The sequence below is a fragment of the Mus caroli genome, unplaced genomic scaffold (genome assembly GCF_978045245.1).
Source record: "Mus caroli unplaced genomic scaffold, Mus_caroli_1 scaffold_11, whole genome shotgun sequence".
NCBI lineage: Eukaryota > Metazoa > Chordata > Mammalia > Rodentia > Muridae > Mus > Mus caroli.
The window spans coordinates 22145926-22173385 of NW_028227266.1; the positions used below are offsets into that span (position 1 = coordinate 22145926).

Below are 27460 nucleotides of genomic sequence, written 5' to 3' on the forward strand. Positions count from 1 at the left end.
CAGGTAGAATACTAATAAAGTTGAAAATATGTCCCTCAACAGTTTAGTCTCTCCAAAATGTCCTAAACTAGGGCTCTACAATCAACAACTCCTTACTGGGCCATGGTGGCACATGCCTTGAGTCCCAGTACTAGGCAAGTAGAGGCAGGCAGATTTCTGTGAGTTCAAGGCCAGCCTGGCTACAGAGTGAGCTCCAGGACAGCAAGGGCTATACCAAGAAACCTTGTCTCAAAAAACCAAAAATGATAGACAGACAGACAGATAGACAGGAAAAAAACAAAAACAAACCCAGAACCTATTGATCTCTTAGGGCACCAAATACAAATTAAAACAATGACAGCCTTTGTTTATTTCCTAAGTTAGAAGACATTAAAGTACCTAGTATTATTTCAGACCCTGCTGAACACACTCACCCTAGTACTGACAAAGAGCACATGTGAAATCCATCTCTTTGATTGCTATTGACAGTAACTTCCCATCTTTGCTTCTGAGTCACTACACTCACTTGTCATAGCTTCCTAACAGCTTCCTTTTCCTACTAACAGAGACACAATGACAATAGGTCATTGACTTAAAGCTACAGAAAGCTCTGGCACTCACCTCCATGTTAAAACTGTTCTTAATTCCTGAGACTGCTTGCTCACTGACCTATCTACTTTGACCCATGTGTAACATCAAAGATTTCATCCAAAATACGAGATAGTCAAAATATAACAACAAAAAAAAGATACGTGCGTAAGCTATTCACCATGCAACTATTAAACAGCAAGGCTGGAAATTACTCAAATATTTATCAATAAAAGAGTAGGTATTATAATCATTTATTTAATAGCAAAGACTGGAAATAATTCAAATATTTGTCAATAAGTATTAATAATCATGTACCTACTGAATTACTATGTAGCTAGAGAAATAAATGAGCATCTCTATACATTTCTTTGAGTAACCTTTTCAACATTTTCTTTAAAAGCAAGATATAGAAAAGTATGTACAATATGCTATACTTTGTATTAGAATGAGAATATACTTGAATTCATATAAGTATATAAAAAGTACACAAACAGAAGGAGTTTTCTTGAATTTTCCACCATAAAGCAATGGAAATTAAACTACAAAACAATGAAAACAATTTAAAAAAATATGTTAAGGAAAGAACAGGAAGAAGCCGAATGAAGCAGGTATTGAAATGTGTCTGAATAGTAGACTCATAAAATCATTTCATACAACTGAGAAAAGCTACCTCATAGAGAAAATACAGCAAACTGGAATAGCACAAAGAAATAAACTTTTAAATCAACTTGATAATGTAATCCCCACATAGAACTATGGATTAAACTTTTAAAATTTTTTCTTAGACTTATTTATGTATATCAATGTTTATGTATACAGTGTTTATGTATGTGTACTATACACATGCCTGGTACTTGCAGAGATATAAGAGGGCATCAGATCCCCTGGATGTGGAATTACAGATGGTTGTAAGCCACTATGTGGGTGCTGGGAACTGAATCCAGGTCCTCTGTAGGAGCAACAAATATTCATAACCATTGAGACACCTCTCCAGCACCTAAAACTATATTATTAAAAATACTTCCCCCCACTGCCAAAGACCTTAAACATCCTCCTGGTCTTAGTTTTTGGAAGCAATTTACATAATAAGTGAACTTGACTTTCACTTTGGGAACAGAAACAACTTTTTCTATATTTGATTGTATTTTTTTCTTAATATCTTCTACACAACTAAGTCTTCTGGTGTCTTGAGAGCTTTTTCTTGTTTTGTTTAGATTCTTGCCTTTTTTTTTTATCTGATTTGAGGTGAAGCTTTTTATTTTTGTTTTTTGTTTGTTTGTTTTGGATGGAGTATATCATGAATTTCTTCAGCACTTCTGTAGTTTCTTAATCAAGATCCCCATCACTGTAATCCAGATGACTAGAAGAGTTTTGTACCCTCTACACTATCTTCTGACTCCATACCTCTGTCCACAGCTACTATACTGCGTGTTGTCCCCATGTACAGTGACTCACAGTTTAGCCTTAGCAGCATAGGTGGTGCAATTAGAACCTGTCTACATCCCCATCTTCTCAGGCAGCACAAACCATCCTCACTACCCTGCCCCAGTAGTCTCCATAGCCATGAGCCAAAATAAATTAATGCTCCTTTATGCTGCTTTAGCCAGGTTTCTACTGGAATAACAAGAAAAGTAACTACAGAAAACCGGTACCAAGAAGTACGGCCACTGTTCTGACTAACATCACCATGTAGGACATAGGTTGGTAAAGGAATACGGACAAGTTTCTAGCTGCAGGTTAAGAAGCAACAGATTATTCCAGTTTGAGTTCACAGGATCAAAATATTAATAGAAATACAGACAGGGAAGGTTGTGCTCATGAGGTTTCCATGAGGACCAAGTGCTCGTTTGGGCACTTTGTGATATACTGAGATCTCATAGGTGCAGCTTCCCTGTTATCCATAGATGACACTATCTCGAAGCAGATGTCTTGGCCCTCTAGCTCTTACAATCTTTCTGCCCCTTCTTGCACTGTATTTCTTGAGCCTTCATTATAGGGGTGGATTTACAGAAATATCAGTTGGGGGTGAGAGCCTATAATCAGCTGCTTATGCATAGTGACTAGCTGTAGATGTTTCTAATGGTCTCCAGTTTGTGCAAAAAGCAGCGTCTTTGAGGAGAGGAGAGTGTGTATAAGTATAACTGTATACTAGAATACAGTTAGAAAATATATTTATTACTTTAAGAAAGTAGGAGTAGTAGGTTCTCCTTTAGGGTCCATGTTTTCACCAGTCACAGGTAATGGGCTAGGTCTGATGTACCAGGCATGAATTCCTTCCTATCAAGTGGGTCTTAAGTCCTATTAGACAGCTGATGGTTACCCCCAAAATATAAGTACACTTTAGAGATAGCTTGCTATTCTGATCATTGTTATGTTTCATAGGCATTACAACTGTTTAGAATATTGATTGCAGTTTTCCCTTTGCAGTTTGCATTGCACAGCTGCTCTGATACTGTGAGAGCTAGTCCTCAGGAAGGGGCTTCAAGGTTAGATCCAGCTCGATTCCACAAAGTCCTGTGTCCAAGGTGTGTGGTGTCTTCAACAGGACCCTCGTACTTTCAGATCTGGAAGCCAGGTGAGGACAATGATAATAGTCCATATTTTGGGGTGAGTCTCTAGGGTCCATCTGACCAATAATGAAGGGAGGTTTTCCATGCCTCACACTGGGGTTGTTCTCAGTCTCTAGTTTTTGGGGTGGAGGACACTGCCAATCTAAATGGCATATCTTCTTTTATTTAAAAAGTAGAGGTATGCCCTTAATATCTTGAAATTACCCATGGTAGGAGCACTCATATCATAGGAATGCTGATACTTTACTACCCCAGTACTACTGAGAGTTCGAGAGACTTAGTCAAACAGCAATAAAATGCTACAGGCAGCAAGGCTTTACATGAGCTTAGGACTTAAGTTTATCTCCGTACATCCCAAGGAACCTGATACACCAACAGAAAAACATGTGCCAGACCTAAACTCAACCTACAGCCTGAATCCAGCAGATCTGTTCTAGGTGACAAAGAGACCTGTGAGCAAGAAAATAAAATGTCCTGAACACTACTGAGAGTTTGAAATAATATGCAACAGAAACAAATAATACAATTTTCCACCATAGAGAAGTAAGCAAATTAATATAACCAAGCAATGAAAAACCAGATAGACTAAATGTGAACTTATATAGATCTGAAAATATTTTTAAAGTTTCTTCCAATTTTAAATGTATACATAGAAAAATGCAGATGTATAATTACAAAAACTTCAGTAAAGTTTATTGCTAAGTGGTTGACCACTGATGGGTTTTTGGTTCAATACAAACATACAAAGCTGTTACTAACTCAGAGAAACTGACCTGATAAAGGTGAGTGTCTAATAAACTAGTAAGCAATTTTTGTAGTTAAGTAAATATAGGAGCACAACAGATGAGTCTAAAACCAGTCTATCAGGAACTGTAAACAGGACTTTGCAAACCACTGCTTTCAAGAGAGCATATGCTTCTGCATGCGTCTCATGACTCTGCAAGAGCAAAGGGTGTTCCCAGGATTTCCCAAGTCAAGTTCACCATGTATGCTGGGTGAGTTTAGCAGGCTCCTGAGCATCATCTAAAACCCTGAAGTTTCAGGGAGTAAGAAAAGGAACCCAGCAACATTAGCAAGCACACTAGAGATGGGGAACAGGTGCTATGTGGTGGATAACTGCAGACTAGTTAAGTACTGTTGTTAGAAAAGAACTTTTATTTTGGTATTCAATTTTCCTAAGTCACTAAATCACTGCTCCTGCACATTTAAGGTGAGAGCTATGTTAAAGCTGGCCAAGATGGAAGTGCTGTTTCATTGGTAAAATTATGAGGGTATATGCAGAGAGAAGACCATAGCTAATGGGAAAGAACTTGTACAGCGGTCCGGCTGGAAACATGGCGTCGTGCATGGAAGGCACCAGCTCCGCTGGCGGTGTGGTGGGGAAGGGCAAGGGCAAAGGCAAAGGCAGCTCTGGAGATTCGGCCGTGAAGCAGGTGCAGATCGACGGCCTGGTAGTATTAAAGATAATCAAACATTATCAAGAAGAAGGACAAGGAACTGAGGTTGTTCAGGGAGTGCTCCTGGGTCTGGTTGTAGAAGATCGACTAGAGATTACCAACTGCTTCCCATTCCCCCAGCACACGGAGGATGATGCTGACTTTGATGAGGTACAGTATCAGATGGAGATGATGCACAGCCTTCGCCATGTCAACATTGATCACCTCCACGTAGGCTGGTATCAGTCCACATATTACAGCTCCTTCGTTACCCTGGCGCTTTTGGATTCTCAGTTCAGCTACCAGCACGCCATTGAAGAGTCTGTGTCCTCATTTATGATCCCATAAAAACTGCCCAAGGCTCTCTCTCGCTGAAGGCATACAGACTGACTACTAAACTGATGGAAGTTTGTAAAGAGAAGGACTTTTCCCCTGAAGCATTGAAAAAGGCAAGCATCACCTTTGAGCACATGTTTGAAGAAGTGCTGATTGTCATTAAAAACTCACATCTGATCAATGTCCTTATGTGGGAACTTGAGAAGAAGTCAGCTGAGGCGGATAAGCACGAATTGCTCAGTCTTGCTAGCAGCAATCATCTGGGGAAGAATCTCCAGCTGCTGGTGGGCCGGGTGGATGAAATGAGCCAGGACATAATCAAATACAACACATACATGCGGAACACCAGTAAACAGCAGCAGCAGAAACATCAGTATCAGCAGCTCGCCAACAGGACAATATGCAGCGACAGAGTCGAGGCAAGTCCCCGCTCCCTGAGGAGGACCTCTCTAAACTCTTCAAGCCCCACCAGGCCCCTGCCAGGATGGATTCACTGCTCATTGCAGACCAGATTAACACTTACTGCCAGAACACCAAGGAGTTCACTGCCCATAACTTAGGCAAACTCTTCATGGCCCAGGCTCGTCAAGAATACAATAACTAAGAAAAGGAGGCTTCCAGAGAAGACGTTGAGTAGACAGACTGGTGAGAGTCCACAAGAGTGCACTTGGAAAAACTGCAAAGCAATGGTGGGGAGGCGCACTGTGCCGTCACTGCTGTAGTGGTTTTCTAGCCAATAATAAAACCTTAATTGATTGTTCAGTTAAAAAAAAAAAAAAAAAAAGAACTTGTACAGCACACTTCAGGCCACACACACCCCAAAAAAGTACAGTGTTAAATCATAACTTCATTCATCATTAGTCACAAATGTACTCTCTCCAAACAAAAAGTCTTATATTTGAGTGTCAGCATCACTTATTTAAATGTGTTCTAGTACTAGGCACACTTGCTGAATATGCAGCACTCACCTAAAACAATGAATGACTTTGTACGTTATTGCTAATATATCACTATGTGCCTGTTATGTTACTGTTTCAAACACTTTACATACATTAATCTACATAAAAATCCTGTAAGATAATTTCTATCATCCCTCAGGTAAGGAGTGAGCTAAAGCACAGCAAAGAAGAGACCTATGCAAGCTAGCCAACAGCAGCCGGAAGGTAAACCTAGGCAGTGACTCCAAGCAGTCACCACGGAACACTGCCCTCTGGTCAAATATCAAATATCATTCATCTAGAAAGAGAGTCCCAAAATGAACCCCAAATCTCTGTACAGTTGTTACTTACCATTTTAACATTCACTAGGAAAATAAACACATTTCAGATTTTTCTAAAGTATTAACTGTCTTTTCACTTCACAGCTACTAATTTCACAACCCAATCTAGAAAAGTTATATATACATACATATATACATACACACATATATATATATATATATATACAATATTATAAACTACAATATTATAAACTTCTTGTTTGTTTGTATAGATGGCTACTTAGTTCACTGGTTGGTTGGCTGATTTGGAGACAGGGTCTTAAGATGTAGTCCAGGCTGACCTTAAACTTGCAAACTTCCTGTTTTTGCCTCCATGTGCTGGGATTACAGGTATGTGTCATTATGCCAGATTCACAGCTTACTTTAATTACAACATATTCACTACAAGCATAAATTTAAAAAATCTTGTCAATCAAAGATAACAGCTGTTAATGTGTTATTATTCGCTGGATAGTGGCTCATACCTTTAATTCCAGCACTTGGGAGGCAGAAGGAAGCAGATCTCCGAGTTCAAGGCCAGGCTGTCTACAGAGAAAGTTCCAGGACAGCCAGAGCTACACAGAGAGAGCCTGTCTTGAAAACCCAAAATAAAAAAAAAGTTATTATTCATCCCTCTAGGTTCATTTATGACACTCTCACTCACTACTACCAAATGAAGTCAATAAAATCACTCAGTATACACTGAGAGAAATGGAATTGTTTCACCATAAAAAAAAAGTCACTGTCATAACACAGAATATATTTTAAGCCATTCTTTTAGGATGGATACTCTGAGAATATTGCCTTTTACAAATAACTACTGACTTATAACAATCATTTTTTAAAAAATATTTGTGTGTCTGTGTGTGTGTGTGTGTACACCATGTGTATACCCACAGAGGCTAGTAGAGGGTGTCAATCGCCCTGCAGCTGAAGTTAAAGGTGGTAGAAAGCTCCTTAACACAAGTGATAAGCAGTGAAGCTGGGTCCTCTGCAAGAGCAAGTACTCTTTTTTTTATATATATATATATTTTTAATTAGGTATTTTCTTCATTTACATTTCAAATGCTATCCCAAAAGTCCCCATACCCTCCCCCTACCCCTCTCCCCCACCCCACTCCCACTTCTTGGCCCTGGCGTTCCCCTGTACTGAGGCATATAAAGTTTGCAAGACCAAGGGGCCTAAGAGCAAGTACTCTTAACTGCAGCATCTCTCCAGCCCTAGTAATCACTTTCTTAGGATAAAAGGGTTCATAAGAAGCTTTATAGACGTCTATAACCAGCTTCATCTAAGCACTTATTATGACAGGAAGTAAAAAAGACTTCATATTCAGGAAATATTAGAGAAATGAGGTTCACTGCATTTTAATATCCATCTTTGCTTTCCAATATTAAGAAAAATGAATTTTGATAAAAATTCTAAGCCATATGAATCATTTCTGGTTTCCTGTTTAACAAACCCATCTTTGGTTATATCACCCACCCCACCCCCCATTACCACCTACTTTTTTTATTTCCAGCTCCATCACCACTGTAGGACTATGGTTTGATACACAATGTTATAAGGTAGAACAGTTATCATTGTTACATTCATCAGCACACAATGAAAATAAAAGTACCCTGTAATATATTCTGCTTTCCTATACCACACAGGTTCAAATAGTATTCTCCAAGGTTCTCCTCTCTGAACTATCTGAAAGATGCATTTTACCTGTAACTGTTGGCTGCATTTCCTATGGAACTGCCTAACTAAGGAACTTGATGTAATGGCTACACATAAGGTTGCCATAGAGAGCTTCCTAGAAACCTGCTCTGTAGAGTCTGAATAGCATGAATGTTTAGCATAATCCTGAAAAACAGCATGGTTTTACACACCTCAGTTCCCAGTAAGTCTATCAGGCTCACTCACTGGAAACATCTGTGGAGCCTTACAGAGAGTGATTATGGGATGGGGGCAGGTGTAATCTGGAGAGATGATCAGCTGCTAAAGGCACTGTTTGCTCTTTCAGAGGACCCAGCTTTGATTAAAAGCACCCACATGGTAGCTTACAATTATTCCTAACTCCAGTTCTGGAGAATCCAGTGCCCTCTTCCTTCTGAAGGTACAGGTTCACATATGAATCTCAGACACATGCTGGCAACACACCCATACACAAATTATAAAATTAAATCTAAAAAAGAGGTTGCTTGGCTCAACAGTAAAATGACTACCACCCACTGATACAGCCTGATGACTTAAGTTAAATTAAATCGTTAGAACCCAGTAATGGAAGAAGAAGAGAACTGACTTCATAAAGATGTACTATGATCTCCAATCCCAAATTAATAATGATGATGATGATAGAAGTTTTATATCTTAAATATAAAATATCTTTATTTAAATATAAATTTATATCAATTTATTTTTTAAACAAGATTTCTAAACCCTATATTCTTGAAAGTGCACTCTTCCTCACCCAATCGCTCTTCAGAAGACTGAATTAAGAAGTTCTATTGTGAGAATGAGTGAGACAGAAAGGAGCCAGTGAGATGGCTTAGTGGTTAAGGATACCTGCTGCCACGCCTCACAACCTGAGTTTGATCACCAGAACTCACAGGGTGGAAGAAAACTGATTCTTGCAAGTTGTCTTCTGACGACCATACACCTGCCATGACATGTGCTTGCTGAAGCACATACATATTTTTACATACACACACACAGGTGCGTGCACACTCACACATACACAAAATAAAAAAAATTTAAATAAAAAGGAAAATATTGTAACCTAGATGCTTGCTATTCAAGTGGACCTAGCAGTAGAACATCAGTACCACATGAACCCTGTTAACAAGACGCAGAGCCTCAGGCTCTATCAGACCTACTAACCACAACCCACACAGTAATACATTGTTCAGGTGGTTGATTAGTAGGAGCATTAAAGATTGAAATGGATGCCCTGATAATTCAGATATATGATATACTTTCTAAAAAGCACTTTAACCCTACAGTTCTCAAACTATAAAAGCAGGTACATATATAATAAGTTGCAGGCTCAGCTCCTGCCATGGTCAAGTAAGTGTTCCCCAGGCTTGGAGCACTCAGTCCAAAGTCCCCTCATCCTCCCAGTATATACCCAAAAGAGTAGATGAGAAGAGATCATCAAAATACGGCTGACATCAATAAAGTAGAAACAATAAATAAATAAATACAAAGAATCAATGAAATGAAGAATTGGCTGAAAAGATAAACAAGATTGACAAAACTTTAGCAAAATTAATCAAAAGAAAGAAAGGGAGACATTATTACAGATAACAATGAAACTCAGAAAATTATAAGGACTTATAATTGTAAAAGCTATAATCTATAAGAAATGAACAAATTCCTATAGGCACACAATACATTAACACATTAAAAGTAAGCCAAGATTAAATAATTTAAATAGATCCATAATCAGCAACAAGATTATAAAGATAATAAGCCTTACTGCCACACATAGGCAAAACAAAACCTATGAAATGGTAGACTTACTGCAAAATTCTACCAGAGCTTCCAAGAATTAACAGACATCAATGCTGAATGCGGCATGGCCAAGTACAAGGGACAGAAGAACATGGAACAGAATCAGCAGGACATGGGCCTCCATAAGTGTTGGTGGTTGCTGTGGGCATAAAGCTTTTTTTTATTTTTTTTTTTATTTTTTGGTTTTTCGAGACAGGGTTTCTCTGGCTGTCCTGGAACTCACTCTGTAGACCAGGCTGACCTCTAACTCAGAAATCCACCTGCCTCTGCCTCCCGAGTGCTGGAATTAAAGGCGTGCGCCACCACACCTGGCCTATAAAGCTTTTTTATATAATAGTGTACATATTTTCATATTCCTCCTCTCTACCAAGGTTAATGATTCCATGATAATCAGAGACAGCAGTCTAGAAGGCCAAGGTGTGTCTATGTCTCAGCAAAACACTGTGACCTTCGAGACAGGCCTTAAGGCTATGGGAAAGAACACTGAAAACATGAGTATGAAACTATATAAGTTCTCAACTATGCAACATATGAGGATGCAATATGAATTATATGAGGAGCTTCACAGATCTAAAGGAACAAAAGCAGCTGCACTATGAGCCAGCCTATCAGAAGATACAAAGACAAACAGATAGAAAGGTAGGCAGATTCTGAGTTAAAGGTCAGCCTGGGACAGAGGAAATTTAGATCCAGGACTGGGTGTGGTAGGAGTGGAAATTTCAGAGTTGAGTCCCACCCAGCTATCTTACTGTTTGTGGTTGTGCTTGCAGTCTCTTTCTAAGTGTAGCCTCCCCTCCCCCAGCCTTAATGGTTCCACTGTTTACACCTGTATGGAGCTTCCCATTCAATCGTTCTGCCACGCCCACTGCTGGAACCTGCCGCTTTGCTGTTCGAGGCCATCACGTGATCACCCTGCTACTGGACCCCAAGATTATTTGGCGGGAATTGGGCCCCTCCCACTTCCTTCATAACGGAGTGCCGAAATAGTAAAAATTGAACCTTGAGCAGAGACCTTTGTCTTGGTTCCTTCCTTATCTCGCGCAGCCCAGCCCCTCTTCTCTTCCAGGTTTCCAAAATGCCTTTCCAGGCTAGAACCCAGGTTGTGATCTACTGGCCAGACACAACATCTAAGAATCAAGGGACTAGGGTCAAGGGAGGCTGATTCATGAGATAATCAAAAGGGAACTTGTAGTGAATTGATATGTAAAATAAAAAACTGGGTTTTGATCTACAAGAGACGAGCTATCCAGAGTATTTTTAGAAGAGCAAGAGAAAACTGTCTCAAACAGAACACAGAGCTCAATCTGGAAAGCCTTCTGGAGCAGACATCGGCCATCAGATTGGACCCAACAATTTGACTCTGAGTTGTTTGTTTTACTGCTCCCAGATACTCTTCTCTCAGAACCTAGCTCCAAACCAAGGCTGGTCCTTGGCACATCAATATTACTCAAGTTATTCTATCAAATAGAAAAGGGCCCCAAAAATGTTTTATGAAGATGGTATTAACCTGATATCAATGACAGATGAAGACACTACAAAAAATAATAAGAAAATTATAGACAAAACTCTGATGAACAGAGATGTAGTATTTCTCATTAAGATGCTGGCAGGCCAAATTGAAGCTTATATCAAAAAGTTCTTTTATCAACATCTCTTTATGATAAAAGTCATGGAGAGTCTAGAATGAAGCATAGCTCAATATAATAAAGGCTACACCACAAACATACAATGAATATCATACTAATAGGAGAAAACTTCAAGTGTTCCAACTAAGATCAGCACAAAAGCAGGGAGTCCACTCTCTCATTCCTATTCAATATAGTACTTGAACTCTTAGCTACAGCAAAAGACAACAGAAGGAGATAAAAGAATAAAAATAGGAAAACCACTATGGTAACCATGATAGGATCCTTAACAGAAGAAACCCTAAAGGCTCCAATTAAAAACTTCTTAGAGCTTGGAGATAATGTAAACAAAGTGGCAGCATACAAAGCTAACACACAAAGGTCAACAGCTTCCCTATATTTCCATAAAAAAGGTATCAGAGAACTAATCTCATTCACATTAGTCATAAAGGGAGAGGGGGAAGGACCTAAACAAGGCAAATAAAAACCTCTATAATGAAAACTCTTAATAGCACTGAAGAAATAAATTGAGGAAAATAATACAATAGGGAAAGATATTTTGTGCACATGGATTCAAAGAACTAATATTGTGAAAATAACCATCCTAACAAAGCTTATCTATAGAATCAATAATCCCAATCAAAATTCCAACATTATTCTTCACAACCAGAAAAACAATCCAAAATTATATATGGACACACAGATGACCAAGAACTGCAAGGAATCCTAAATAAAAACAGTGACTCAGAAAGTGCTACCGAATCTCACGTCTAGCTACACTACAGAGAGAGTGACAAAACCAGCATGCTACTGGCAGGAAGACACAGACCAAAGGGACAGACCCAGAGTCCCTGATGTAACTCCAAAACACCCGGTTACCTGAGTTTTGCTAGAGATACCAAAAATATACACCAGAGAAAGGACAACATCTTCAACAAATGTTGCTTGGAAAACTAGGTTTCAATATACAGAAAAATGAAACTAGATCTTTATCTCTCGCCATGTAAAAACCTCAACTCCAAATAGCTCAAGGACCTGAACATGTGACCAGCTACCCCAACAGCTGAAAAGTAGAGGGCATGCTTCAACTCTCAGGCACAGGGCAGACTTTCTGAATGAGGTCTCAGTATCACAAGAAATAAGACCAATAAGCAATAGATGAGATTTTGTAAAAGTAATAGCATATTACAACAAAGAAAACTGTGAAGCAAATGAAAACACAGCCCACAGAATGGCAGAAAATCTTTGCTAGCTCTACATTCAAACGAGGATTAGTGTCTAAGAATATAAAAAAAATCCTTTAAGCATTAAGAAAATAAACAATCCAGTTTTTAAAAATTAGCTATGCAACTAAACAGAAAATTCTCAAAAAACAAAAAACGAGAACAAATGTCTAAGAATCATAAGCGTGTTCAACCTTCTTAGACAAGGGAACTACAACTTAAAACTACTTTGAGAATCCACTTCACCCTAGTGAGAAGGCCAACATCAGAAAAACAGTATGACAATAAATGCTGGCATGGATTTGGTGGAAGGGGAATTCTTACATTTAGTGGGAACATAAAACAGTGCAGCCACTTTGGAAATCAGTCTAGAGGTCTCTCTGCCCTATGACTCAGCTACACTACTCATGGGTTTACAGCCAAAGAACTTCAAATCCTACCTTGGAGACACTTACACATCATATTCACTACTGCTCTGTTCACCACAGATAGGAAACGCAAACAACCCACATGTCCATCAACACGTAAATAAATAAATAAGGAAAATGTGATATGGACACACAATGAAACACTACTCAGTTGTAAGGAAAAATTAAAACATGAAATTTGTAGATGAACGTATGGAAGTAGAAAAGTTAAACTGAGTGAAGTAACTCAGGCCCAGGACAATGCCACATGCTCTCTCTCATCTGAAGATCTCTTTTAGTCTGTGTACTTTATTTGAAACACAGGTGGAAGCCGGGGAAGTAGAAGAAGCCTTGGGGGAAGTGGGAGACACGGTAAGGGAGGGAGGAGAGTAGGGTAGAGGTGAGACAGAAGTACTGAGGAGACTACTGGGGTGGGAAGGCTCACACAAGGAGAGGTGTGCAAGTGTGGAGAACTTCAGGGGTGAAAGGGAGAGATGACCTAAAGAGGGGGGTATGAAACGCCATATAGAAGAAGTCTTCTATCACAAAACCCAACTTTTATAAAAAGTTATTGTCACTGCTCTTAACTACCCACCATAACTACATGATAAGGTCCTACTGTTAAAGGTACGAAATAGTCTGGTTGTAGAACATACAAAAATCAATCTCAAAGTAACCAGGAGACTTCCTCCTAGCTTGGCTAACTTTCATAGAGCCAGAGGGTACTATGCAGGTGCTGGGGAGAAAAGATACCAATGGTCGTTTGAACCCTGGGCCCTGGACCTTGCATAGTACTATACAGACCTGTCAGACAAACTATGCACGTGGGCACAATAAAGGCATGACTGTTGTGAGGTAACTAATTGCTTTCTTACTGGTTGAGGCCTGTTCCAGAGGAGGAACGGTCAAAAGCCCGTGGCTGCAGAGGTCATAGACCCTCAAGTAGAACTTGCTATTGTTATTTTGCTAAATAATCATGCTGACAGATTATCTTCTATGATGGTTTGAATGAAAATGGCTCTCATAGATGCATATGTTTGAATAATTGGCTATAGGGGGGTGGCACTATTAGGAGGGGTGACCTTGTTGGAGCAAGTGTGGCCTTGTGAAAGGAAGTGTCATTATGGGAGTGGGCTTTGATCAAGTCTTCTAAGTTCAAGCTCTACCCACTGTAAAATCCTGTCATGAAGATCAAAATGTAGAACTCTCAGCTCCTCCAGCACCATATCTGCCTTCATGTTGCTATGTTTTCCATGATGATGATAATGCACTGAACCTCTGAAATTGTAAGCCAGTGCCAATTAAATGTTGTCCTTTATAAGAGTTGCCTTGGTCACAATGTCTTTCAAGAAATAACCTCCCCACTCCCTTTTTGGATGGGGATAGTGTGAGGACAAGATGTAGCTACTAGTGTCTCCTGGCTTATGGCAAATCTGCCAGAATTTACCACCGGAGAAATTATTTAATATGGCTTACAAAATTAGGATTCTAGTTGTTGCACCCAGAGATTGAGTTACTATTGTTTCTGAACTAATTTGTGTGGTGTTTTTCTTCTCACAGCAACTTGACTGGGTTCCAGAGAGAAAGGTACAGTAGCCAAACGTGGGTCTGCCTGATGTGCACCACAAAGGTAGTGGGGGTACTAAAACATGGGGCTGGCGTAATAACAACCCACCAGTGGGAACCTAGCCAGCTGGGTGGAGAGATTTGAGTTCTGAGTCAGAGTATCCACGAGATAAAAATAGGTTGGCCACTCAGGATGGTTTTTGTCTAGTTCCATCCATTTGCCTGCAAAAGTCAGGATTTCCTTGTTCTTCATAGCTCAGCAGTATTCCACTGTGTAAATGAACCACATTTTCTGTATCCATTCTTCTCTTGTGGGACATCTGGGTTGTTTCCAGCTTCTGACTATCACAACTGTGAATTTAAAATTGGGATTATCTGCTTTTAGCATAGATTTATATACAGATTCTGTCCAAATCATGCGGGGAATTTCACCTGCGGTTCAGAACTAGGATAGGGAAAATTAGTCACTGACTCCAAGTGACAGTGACAATAATTGCCTGCTATGCACAGGTATTAATATTGTCTTTGGCTCCAGGTACAGAGATCAACAGTTAGATATTATACAGGTATTAATAAAATATGTCTGTGGCTCTAGGTAGGGAGCCAACAGATAAATGGTATAAAAGATGGCTGCTCTAGGCAGAGAGCTGAACAGTGGTATGATGATTGCTTTAAATGCCACACATGATACTCAAATTCTGTCAACGTGCACTCCATGGGAATCTTGGGTTTTTATCCTGCTTGGCAAAATAGACAAGGCCTAAGAATAGGCACATACAGTATTTTAGTTTTCTTCATTTGTTTTGGTTTGTTTTAACTTTCAAAATGGGTATGATTTTGAGTTTTGTGGTTTTATTATTCTTCTGGAAAAGAGGGCAGGACACAAGCTTTCCTGGTTGCTGACTGAAGGATATGCTATTTGGGGAGAAAGGTTTTGTCTTTGCGTGTTTAGAAAGGTGACTAGGGTCTTTACACCTTCCAGAGTTCTATGGATCAGATACGATGAAGGGAGAGCCCCCAGAGGACTAGATTCCAGAGAATCAAACACAAAATTTATCTTGATGATACTAAAGTTTTGTTTTGAGATTTGTATATTACAGAATAGATAGCCTTGGTGAGTCTCCTCGTCAGACAGACATGATGAACTGACCTGCATGAACTCTTATGTCTTGGACTTTCAGCTGGATCCAGTCAAGACACAGACATCAGAGACTAAATCAATCGTTGGTGTGGATTTCTTAAGGCCAACCAACTCCCCTATTTTCCCTTTCCTCCTCCCTACTTCAAAATATCTCAATGCCATCACCCCAGTTCCCTGGGTCTGGGGGCTGAAGGGGGTTATTATAGGTTGTCTTTCTAGGGAATGTAGAAATGGTCATAATTGGAACAGCGAGGAATAGCTAGAATTGATTGCATAGCCATAATCTTATTTTGTAGAAATCTCTTTAATTGTTACTAAGTTGAAATCATAATTTCTTATTTTGGTACAGAATTTATTTTGATGCTAAATCATGATTTTCATTGATATAAATTGCTTCCATTGACACAAAAAATTTAAAATTACAGGGCTTAGACCTAGTCCTTTTATGACCGTTATTATAAACTTGATCTGAGATGTTTAAGCCTATGAGTTAAGGGCCAAATAGCAAATTCATGGCTCTGAGTTTATTGTTAGCGTGATTTCAGATATTTTAATTAGAAATAGCTGAGAGTAGTTAACAGACAACAGTCTACATTACTTTACATAGATAGTTGGTTTTCAAAAACACCAGAAATCCACAGAATGCGACATTTAATGTTATTTATTCACTTGTTGTTGAGACAAGCCTGCCACTGACAGCATCCCCTTTCTTGGATTCAAAGAAGAAATTGAGCATCAATGAAGTTGCTCCAGTTGTGGGGAGACAGCCACTAGGCAAGAATTGCCTCATTTCATCTACTGACATAACACTGTCCCGAAAAAGGACACAATTTACAGGTTAGGACAGCTTAGTTCTGCCGAGACAGAGTAGGCTAGTCCTTAATATTCCTGTTTCTCTAAGGTCTATCAGATGATCCTGGGCCAGAAGGCTGAAGAAATGCTCCATCTTCCTGACTTACTGGGGCTGGATAGGTAGGCAGCTCTCTCTACAATTTGTCTCAGTTCTGGAAGCTGTGTTAGGCTTCCTATAAATTTTCAGTTAATGTTGGTCATTCTCAAATTTCTTTTTTTTTTTAATTAGGTATTTTCTTCATTTACATTTCCAGTGCTATCCCAAAAGTCCCCCATAACCTCCCCCACGACTCCCCTACCCACCCACTCCCTGATGGGGTTTAAAAACTACTTATAGTCTCATAGCCAACCAAGGCTATTTACTTTGAAAGAAGAGATTTGAGAGGATGGTTTATAATATGGCATATAATCTAAAGCCAGGCCATTAGTCAAGGTAGAATCATAAGTCTTTTAATTTAGGGTAGATGACAATGACATTCTATCTTAATGACATAATTGATGGGACTGGGTATTAGGTCTATCTTATACTTTATAAATTACAAAATGGTAATAGTTGTGCTCTATTTATATTTGAGAGAAAAGTTTTGTTTTTTATTAGAAAAGAAAGGGGGAAGTGTTGTGGATGGGCCTGATGCTGTTTGGATTTTAATGCTAATTCTGCTCTCCTGGGAGGGGCTGCAGACAAAGAATGAGTCATGTACTCAGGTGACTTCTTGTGAACCAATCCCCTAATGAATAAAGTAGCCAATCACTGGGCGAAGAGGAAGGTCTTCCTGGTAGGATAGGGGAAGAAAGGAGGAGGTGAGAGAGAGGGTCCTTTTTGGATGGATAGCGTGAAGACAAGATGTAACTACTAGTGTCTCAGGTTATGGAGAATCCACAAGGATTCACCACCAGAGAAATTAGATTTTATATGGCTTACAAGATTAGGATTCTAGTTGCTGTACCCGAGATTGAGTTACCATTGTTTCTGAAAAAAAAATAAGAAAAAAGAAGAGAAAGGGGAAGGGGAAGGGAGAGGGAGAGGGGGAGGGGGAGGGAAAGCCTAAGAAACCTAAATATTTATGTTTGTACCCATAGTCCTGGACTTGTTTTAGTCAATCCAGCCAATGGAGAGATGAGGGTAAAGTGTGACCGCCCGCTCTAATTGGGACACCTATATTAACATCACACTACCACCAAGGCTAGAGGGACACCTGGAAAGAAGAGGTTAAAGGAACGTGAGCACTTGGGTGAGGTTTGAGACTGCTGTAAAACAGTCTTCTGGACATGACACAGTTATAATTATAATCATGATCTCACCACAGCTGTGTTACTACTGTCTTAGTCAGGGTTCCTATTCCTGCACAAACATCATGACCAAGAAGCAAGCTGGGGAGGAAAGGGTTTATTCAGCTTACAATTCCACATTGCTGTTTATCACCAAAGGAAGTCAGGACTGGAACTCAAGCAGGTCAGGAAGCAGGAGCCGATGCAGAGGCCATGGAGGGATGTTCTTTACTGGCTTGCTTCCCCTGGCTTGCTCAGCCTGCTCTCTTAAGAACCAAGACTACCAGCTCAGAGATGGCACCACCCACAAGGGGCCTTTCCCCCTTGAGCACTAATTGAGAAAATGCCTTACAGTTGGATCTCATGGAGGCATTTCCTCAACTGAAGCTCCTTTCTCTGTGGTAACTCCAGCTGTGTCAAGTTGACACAAAACCAGCCAGTACACTTGCACAAGACCAAAACTTACACAGAGCAACCCAACCATAAGACCTCCAGGCAAAACCCCATAGGAGCTCCTGACAGTGGATAGCTGCTGGGAAAAGCCATTCTTTACTGAAGGTATGGACATTGCTATATTTCCCCTGCTCTAGTGGATGCCTCACACCCATGCATATATGGGAAGCACTAACTGGACTTAGTGAATTTTTCAAAAAGCAAAACAAAGAAATACATGAAGTTAGGGAAGAGGGCATGTTGGTGAACATGGGGGTGAGTTATGGGGGAAATATTTCACTGTATAATATACGAAATTTTGAAAAAATATAACAACTTGTCTACTCATTCAGTCAATCAACTGTATACTGTTATTATACAATACACTTAGTTAGCATTTAATATTCTTTGCTGGGGGGTCAAAAAATATTCTTTGCTACTTTCTGTTTTGTTGCTATTTTTTTTAGCTTCTCACTTTTAGTAGTTGCCTAGTTTTATTTCTATTACATGTATTTATAAATAAAGCATGTGAAAATACTTGAAAAATAAGTAAATAAATTTCAAATGTACTTTAATAATCAAAAAATACTATCATGAAAAAAATCAAAAGTTAATGTTATAAATAATTTTTTTACAGGACCCTAATTATAATTTTCACTTACCCTTGGATTACATATGGAAACTGATGACTCTGGGCTGGGTCAGTCTGTGCTTGTGAAAGGGTACGCTGTCTCAATCCTTCTGAAGAACCAGTAACTAATGACAAACTCTCCTGACTGGGTGATGGAGTTGTTGAATCCGAATGGTCTGAATTCTACAAACAAGGAAGCAAACAAACAAATGAACAAAAAAGTAATTATATCTTGCTAAACATGTATTTATAAAATCCCTCTGTAAATTAACTGAATTTTAGAAACTGATTTGAATCTCATATCCAACAAAACATACTTTAATTTTAATAAGACTAAAAAGGTCAGAAAGCCAAGACTGTAATAGTATTGCACTTATCAGTTAGAAAACAGAATAACAATCTACAAAAAAAAATTACATACAAAACTATGCAGATCAAACTATACCACACAAAGCTCCTTTCACAATGGCTAACATGTAAGAAGTGTCACTAAGGCCACCAATTTCTAGTCATTTGAACTGTCACTATATGCCAGACATCTTGGAACATACATGGTTACCACTATCTGGCAGAATGAGGGAAACGAGGAAACGCAGGAATCTACACTCTCTGTTATATCTGACACTAACTAACAAGGTACATAATGTTAACAAGCCTTTAAAGGTCTCTATCTCCCCGCCTTAGAAAAAAACAAGACTGCCCTAGATTTTAAGACTGTTCTCAACTTCTGTCACTCTATAAATGCCACAAACAATTTTGTTTTTACAAGTTAACAAGATATTAGGATATTAGTGCTTAGGCAATGATCAAATGATTCGGTAAATACAACTTTGAAAAGTTCAATGAGTAACTGTTGGGAAATTTGGTTTTCAAGCTTTTTATACATTTAAAACATGATCACATTTTGTATAAATTATAGCACTCTCATCTTGAAAAGTTAGATACAGTGTTATTTTTAAGTCCTTCTAAGCTTGTTAAAATTTTAACTGCCTCCTGATAGGCAGAGTGTCTTTTAGAATTTCTATCTTCCTATTTTCTGTCCAGTGAAAAGTCCGAAGCACACAGGTCTCTTGCCAAATAACAAAACATTTTTTAAAGAAGTTATTTAATGAAAAACTGATGCCTAATACTTTTTTAAGGAGTATGATTCTTTAGGACATAACTAAGGCTTTTTAAAAATTAAACATTAGCCGGGCGTGGTGGCGCATGCCTTTAATCCCAGCACTCGGGAGGCAGAGGTAGGCGGATTTCTGAGTTCGAGGCCAGCCTGGTCTACAGTGTGAGTTCCAGGACAGCCAAGGCTACACAGAGAAACCCTGTCTCGGAAACAAAACAAAACAAAAAAAAAATTAAACATTAAATTAAATTAAATCAAACATTAAGATGTTATCCACTAGCATGATTAATAGAAAAGACTATATTTCAACACAGTCAAATTTCTCTAAAACTAATTACTTCTGAACTTATTAGGCAATTGTTCTATGATTATATTTATTATTTTCAGATCTCTTTGAAATTCTGAACCATGAAATTTGGGGGAAATTAAACTTTACTATGATAATTTTTACACTTTCATAACACTGAAAAAATATACATGCTTATGACATAAAATATGGCCAAGAAACCACATGCTCAGTCAACAAAATTGTAACACATTTGTGTCAAAAAACTACATAAAAATATCCATGCTAGTCCAGAATTTGCCCCTTCTCATGCCAAGGAAGGAAAAATTCATATTCAATTCAATAGAAGCTCAATTTCCATGGCTGGTTCCACAGAAGAGATACTGACATGGCAATTTCAGAATCTTGTTTCCTTCTCAAAGGATTAGTTATATAGATTATATTAAGAGATCTCTCAGCTAGTTTACCCTACTGATCACCTCTGCCTTGACATTTTGATTGAATCTTAACAGAGGAAATCTCTTTAGCACAACCAAAGTTCCCTGCCTAGCAAGAAGTATAAAGAATACTTCCATCAGAGAGGGACTGGTGTGGCTCAGTTGGCAAACTGCTGGCCTGAAATGCATGAGGCACTAGGTTCGATTCTGAGCTCCGGCTCCATATAAAATTGGAGGCTAATCAGGGCTTCAAGAGACCCTGTCTCTAAAGCACACAAAAAAAACATAAAAGGACAAGAATGCTTCCATCAGTCTTGATCCTCTCACCCTCAAAACTAAACTCCTGAAAGGTTCCAAAACAATTCTGGGCAGAAATGAATATTTAATTATGTAAAAGCTAAATATATTAAGTAATTCTCCTCCCCTATTCATTGTGAATACCTTAATCTAGTAATTCAAAAACAAAACATCAACAACAAAACCTCAAGGTCTTTGGCCAAGTAATGTACTTTAGGGAAATTTAGGTCACTTCGATTTAAGTAGTTTAAATCACTTTGAATAAAAAATATATTTTATAACAATATTTCTAAAACCTTACTAGCCTAAAGATCTATATGTCTACATCAGTATTCTATTTCCAGAGTATTTTAGTAATTAAATCTGTAAGGTTGGCTCCATTGCTGACTTGTCCACTCATCAAATTATAACTCACAGTGAACACAGGCTTCGAAGCACTATTGTGTATCTAAACAAATGTTAAACGTCATATTCTAACTTTTCCAAACAACCTCGCTGAGTGTGGTGGCACAGGCCTCTGATCCCAGGAACTGGGAAGTAGAAGGGGTGGATGAGCAGTTCAAGGCCAGCCTCAGCTATACAATGAATTTAAAACCAGCCAAAGTTACATGAGACCCGCTACCAGAAAAAAAAAAAAAAAAAAAAAATCAAACAATGATCAGAAACAAAATAAACCTACAAACACCAAGTGTTCTGGTTTTTTATTCAGTTTAGTTTGTTTTACTTGTGTATTTGTCCTTTGTTGTGATAAGGACTGAACACACAGCCTCACATGTCAGGCAAGTGCTGTACTGTGGAACTATACCCCAGCCCTCTATGTTTTCAGAACAGAAAGAGAATCCAGAAAGTTCAACGTTTACTCCCCTCAAGATCACTCACAGAGCTGGTGCTGGATGCCTGTGCTTCGTGACTTCCTCTATCGGTGCTGGATTTTGGAGAACTGGGAGGACTCCGAGAAGCACAGACTAGATGAACCATATGATACTCATCTTGCTAAAATTAAAGGAAAATGTACAGTTTAAAGTCACTAGCTAAGCTGAACTACTTAAGACTTAAATTCCTTTCCTTTCTAGCCCAGCTATTTTGTTAGCAATAAATTGTTCAGTGTTTGGAGATAAATGGATTGGCCATTTTAATGCGTGAGGGCCTTCTGAATTCAATATTTTCTCTCCATGCTTGAAGAGTTGTTTAAATATCCAATAATTTCTATGTTAACAGTACCTGGCATACATAAAGCAGGCTTGAAGCAACACATAGTACAGAATTTTATCAACACAAACTATTATTTCACTATAAAAGCATGTAGTTAGTATCTTACTAACAATATAAGCATGGCCTTGATGTTTCAGGACTTTGACTAGTGAAATACTTTGGTTACTTAAATATACTGATGAAAGAAACGCAATCTCATTTGCCTTAATTTTAGCAAAGTGAAGTATAGCTTTTTATTGCTTTCCAAATTAAGCTAACATTTTTTATCTATAACATTTATAAGCAGATAAAGAGCATATACTTGAATTTTATTCTGTAAATATTCTGTATTATTTTCACAAGTTTACAGATGAGGGAACACATTCTAAATAATGACTCAGTTGGTCTTTATGCTTTCGTGAGATTGCATACACATTTATAAATGACAAAGCTGATAACCGAGAAAACAACTAAGAAAAACATCAGAATGACATATGAGTTACATGAGACCCTGCACATGAGCAGGGTGGGTGGGCGGAGTCAAGAAAGATGCTTGGAGTGAGGACTGGAGACTTATCAACTTCCAGAAACCTTAAAGAAACTTAGGACACTGCTAACAGACCAAGCAAGTGCACTGGGGCACAATGACAGACATACACGAAAGTCTCCTGCATATAACTGAGAAGCATAAACCACAGTTGCTTTAGGAGTCTAGAGGATGAACTTCATAGGGCTATGCAGCTTAAGGAGAGGTTTCAGACAGATAGCATGAGGTGGTTTTTCTTGATATAGAGAATCTCTCCATTTCTGAGCAGGGAATACTAAAAATGTCCATTGTGTATCCCTATAAAGCCAGTGCCAATTATCCTACTAATAACGGTTACTCACAGCATCCATCCACTTTCAGGAAATACATCTATGGGATATTTTAAAACTAAACAGTAGGCAGCGCCAATGGCAACATTTTACAAAACAAAACAAAAACTTTAAGAGAAACAGTTCAAAGAACTATTTAAAATGTAACATGGCCCAAAGTGCTTGACCTAAGGTCTACAACAATCTTTTGAGAGTATTTCAAGCTGTTATTCAGAAAACAATGAACAATAAATGCATCTGTATTTCAAAAAGCAGACCACATAACAGTTTTTAAACAGGAAAACAAAACAACTTTAGAGATGCTCACTGGTAGAGCTCTTCCTAGCTTATGCAAAATCCTGAGGATAATCCCAATATCACAAAATCAAAACAGAAAATAGAAACAATGAATAGGGGAGCATGGCTTAGAACTATTCCATATGATACCATAATGGTGGAAACAAACGACACATTTGTCAAAATCCATACGTCATGCATCATCTAGAGTGGTAACTATGAGTATGCATAATTTTGAGCGATAGTATCCACTGATCACAACAGATAAACCACTAAAGCTGGGTGTGACAGCTGGGCAAGGCTACACAATGAGGGGAAGTGGATTAGAAATCTTTGTGCTGTAAACACACTAAAATATTACTTAAGCAGAAGAAATATACTGACATTATATTTTAAGCTTCCCATGCTAGAGAGATGCCTCAGCTGTTAAGGGCTGGCTCACAACCAAAACATATTATGTTTCCTGCAAGTGATTATAAACAGAGAACAGATCAGGAATACCTACATTATGAGTTACATTAAAAAGCCAAGCACAAAATACAAAGCTATTCAATTTCGCTGTAGTCACAAACAAAAAGTAGCATACCAAGAGTAAGAAGTTCTAAAAGTAAAAACTTTACAAGGGACAATGAGCTAAAAAGTGCCATTAAATAACCAGGATCCAAGTTGATTGTCAAAACCTACCCTGAAATGGACTCCGCTCCACCTGAGCATCAGCACTTACATTCTGGTGGCAGATGTGCCATTGAGGTGTTTTACATTCTGGTAGCAAATATGCCACTGATGTGTCATACAATTTACTTTCCTAGAAATTAAACTCCTAACTCAAACAATTTTCATTGAAATGTCACACGGCCCAACTGAAAACAGATTTAAAGAGATGTTCTCAATCTTTAACTGCTGTAAATACTCTACTCCTACAGCCCTGACAAGCCAATGTTTTCTACTAAAAGATGAAACACACATCTGTTACCCCATACAGACTTAGCTCAGACGGGCATGCAAAACTGTTAGCCAAACAACCTCTATATTCTGCTGTTTTATTGCTTTCTTACTTATCTTTATCTGTTCTGCTACCCACAGGAGTTGATGAACTACATTAGTTAGACAAAATTTGAGAGACAGCTTCTCTCGCTCTGCTAAGGTGGAAGGAGAGCTTACTTTTCTGAGGATGTCTTTCAGCTGCAGATGGTCAGGAAGCAGTCTGCCAGAATACACCAACCTCTGGTCCTTTGTCAACTAGAAATGAGATAGAAGAAACAAGTCAGCTTTTTAATTACATAAATTTAAGGTCAGGGATAACACGACTAGATATGGATAAAACTAAACTCTCCTTGGGAACAAATAATCAGAAAACACGTATGTTAAGATTTTTTTAGCCTAGGTTCTGCTGAAGGCACTCAAAGCAGAGAAAACGGCAGCATATCCATAACCAAACAACATGTAGATCGCCACCATAAAACTTGACAAAAAGGAGCCGGGTGTGGTGGCGCACACCTTTAATCCCAGCACTTGGGAGGCAGAGGCAGGTGGAGTTCTGAGTTCAAGGCCAGCCTGGTCTACAGAGTGAGTTCTAGGACAGCCAGGGCTACACAGAGAAACCCTGTCTCGAAAAAAAGAAAAAAAAAAAAAAAAAGAACAAACAAACAAACAAAAAAAAACCCCACTTGACAAAAAGGAAAACTAGAAGTCTGTTTAATCAGATGTAATGAAGTGCTCTTAACTAAAGCCTGCAAGTCCATATAAATGGAAAACCAAAGGACTTTCTATCACTAGTCAATAGAAGATACATTTTTAAGATCACCAGTTATTTTTAATTGTTTTTGTCAGTACTTTTTAAATATAAAATATATATAGATTTAGTTTCTTCCTCCCAAATATAATACTGACAAACTGATTGGTCTTAATTGAAAGCCATTTGTATTTAACTGTTCCTGCCACTCATAATATCTACACACACTCAAAACTGCAAAACCAACCCAAAAGAAAATTCAACCCAGTCCATGGAGATTCACCTCTACATGTAATCCTAATAGCAATGTTCTGGTTGGCTCTGTAACACTTTGTACTTCATGATATATCTGCTAAAGTTCACACTGTTAGCACTATTTAAAATTAGTGTGTTTCTTAGTCCCTATAAGGCCTATTTGCAAACCATTCCTTGAATTCTATGAAAACAATTTATTAGCCATATCAAATGTAAATTCAAAATCCAATCCAAGTTATAAATATAATTTTAAACAACATGTACTTTCAGCATGGCTACTGCAAGAGTCATATATCTAAAAGTCATAATAGATATTGTCATGGGTGAGTGAGATGTATAGTTCAGGCATTCTTAGACACCGAAGATACTAGAAAAAAAATGCAGTTATCCTTTCATGATGCCTAACTGATAGACATGATTTTAGTGTGCTATATCTAAAATGCAACATGCCAATTCTTGTATTAAACAAATACAAAGTTTTTTTTTAATGCCAAATCTTGAAATTTCTACCCAGTACATAAAAATTGAATAGAGCTCTATGACATTGGAAAAATATATTTGGTCTTCATCTCATTTCCTGCCATTTAACCTCTCTCTAATATCCTTTCTCTAGAACAGTGGTTCTCAACCTTCTTAATGCTTCAACCTTTTAATACAGTTCCTCATGTTATAGTGGCCTCAACCATAAAATTATTTTCATAGCTACTTCATAACTGTAATTTTGCTGTGATGAATCATAATGTAAGTATGTGATATGCAAGATATCTGCTAGCAAACCCAATGAAAAAGGGTCGTTCAACTCCCAAAAGGGGTCACAACCCGCAGGATTATGGACTGAGGAGAATCACTCCTCTAGATTTTGTTTGCTAATGAGATAACTGGTATCTAGAGAGCAATAGTCTTGGGATAAGGCTTGGTTTCCAGGGGAACCATCCCTGTGATTAAGAGTTGTCACTTCCTGTCTCAATCTCCAGAAAGAGGGTCCAATTTGAGTTAACGAATGGTTAGTGATTTGATCAACTATACTTATTTCCATAAAAGACCAAAAGGACTGAGTCCCAAGAGTTTCTGGATAGCTAACAGGAAAACAAGTAGAAATGTCACATACTTCCCCATATGTAGCATGCCCAGCTATCTACCCAGCTTGATCCTTTATCCCCTAATGGCAAGTAGGTACAAGAGTTTAAGGCCCACCTAAGAAATATTTTGAACAGCAAAAATTGGTCTTGAGGGGCTTAAAAATAAAGGGATACAAAGTTGGGTGGATAAAGAAGAGGGGAGTATATCTGGTAAGAAATGGTGGTTAAATATTATCAAAACATATATGAGAGTTGAAAAACTAATAAAATTAATTTCTTTTCTAAAAATGTAAGGGTGCACAGAAATTCATCATGCTCCCGTCCCCCATATTTCACCCTATGCAGCTCTTCCCACTGGCTATCCAGCTAAATCTTTGTCCTTTGTAGTAACTGTTCAAGAAACCCCATCTGAAGAAGGAACGAGAAGGGACAGACCTGTGGTGCTTAGACCTGGGATCTGACAGTTCATCTTCAGAAATAAACTGAATTAGATGACATACAGCTGGTGTCTTCAGAGAAGTTTTCACACATTGTAGTGACTAGAAGTCACAAAGTATTTTGAATTGAATGCTCTGATACTAAGAGAAAGCAAGTTTCTTATTCTATAGCCTACAGGCAGTGAATGGTAAATTATATATGTACAAGTTCATGCTAAGTAAGCTAAGCAATGAGTCGCTATTGGCCAAAAGAACACTAGAGAAGTTCATTTTGTAAGTATTATGGCATTATAAACCATCATTTTTCCACCAAACATTTAATTAGTACATATTTGTGTGTTATACAATCATTTGACCTAAAGAACAGTCCTTGTGCAAGACTTTTTTATTTACTTCAATATAAAAATTCCCTTGCACAAAGTGGATGGAATGGAAAGAACCACTACCACGTTAAAAAAAGAAAAGAGGACTCTCGTGTATTCATCATCAACAACTGACATTCTACAGTTCTTAATCTATCCCTGTCCTCTCTGCTCCCTCAAAACCTCACCTCTAGAAGAGTACATTAGATCAAATACATGTCTTTTGTCATTTGATTTGGTACAATCTCTAGGGAATTTTGCTTTTTAATGACAAGACTGCTACATCCAATCATGCAGCTT

General features: G+C 38.3%; 1 protein-coding gene and 1 pseudogene across 2 annotated transcripts in view; one reads left to right on the plus strand and one right to left on the minus strand.

Annotated features, from left to right (window-relative positions):
- The window catches only part of Herpud2 (HERPUD family member 2), a 51504-nt gene that overhangs the window by 8252 nt on the left and 15792 nt on the right, over window positions 1-27460 (minus strand). For both annotated transcript variants that reach the window (XM_029481476.2, XM_021172410.2), the window contains exons 2-4: window positions 24457-24534; window positions 21832-21945; window positions 18847-18998 (exon numbers count right to left, since the gene is read on the minus strand). In XM_029481476.2, coding sequence (XP_029337336.1) covers window positions 18847-18998; window positions 21832-21945; window positions 24457-24534 — 344 coding nt within the window. The remainder of the gene's footprint in view (window positions 1-18846; window positions 18999-21831; window positions 21946-24456; window positions 24535-27460) is intronic.
- LOC110301376 (eukaryotic translation initiation factor 3 subunit H pseudogene) lies at window positions 4475-5516 on the plus strand (annotated as a pseudogene).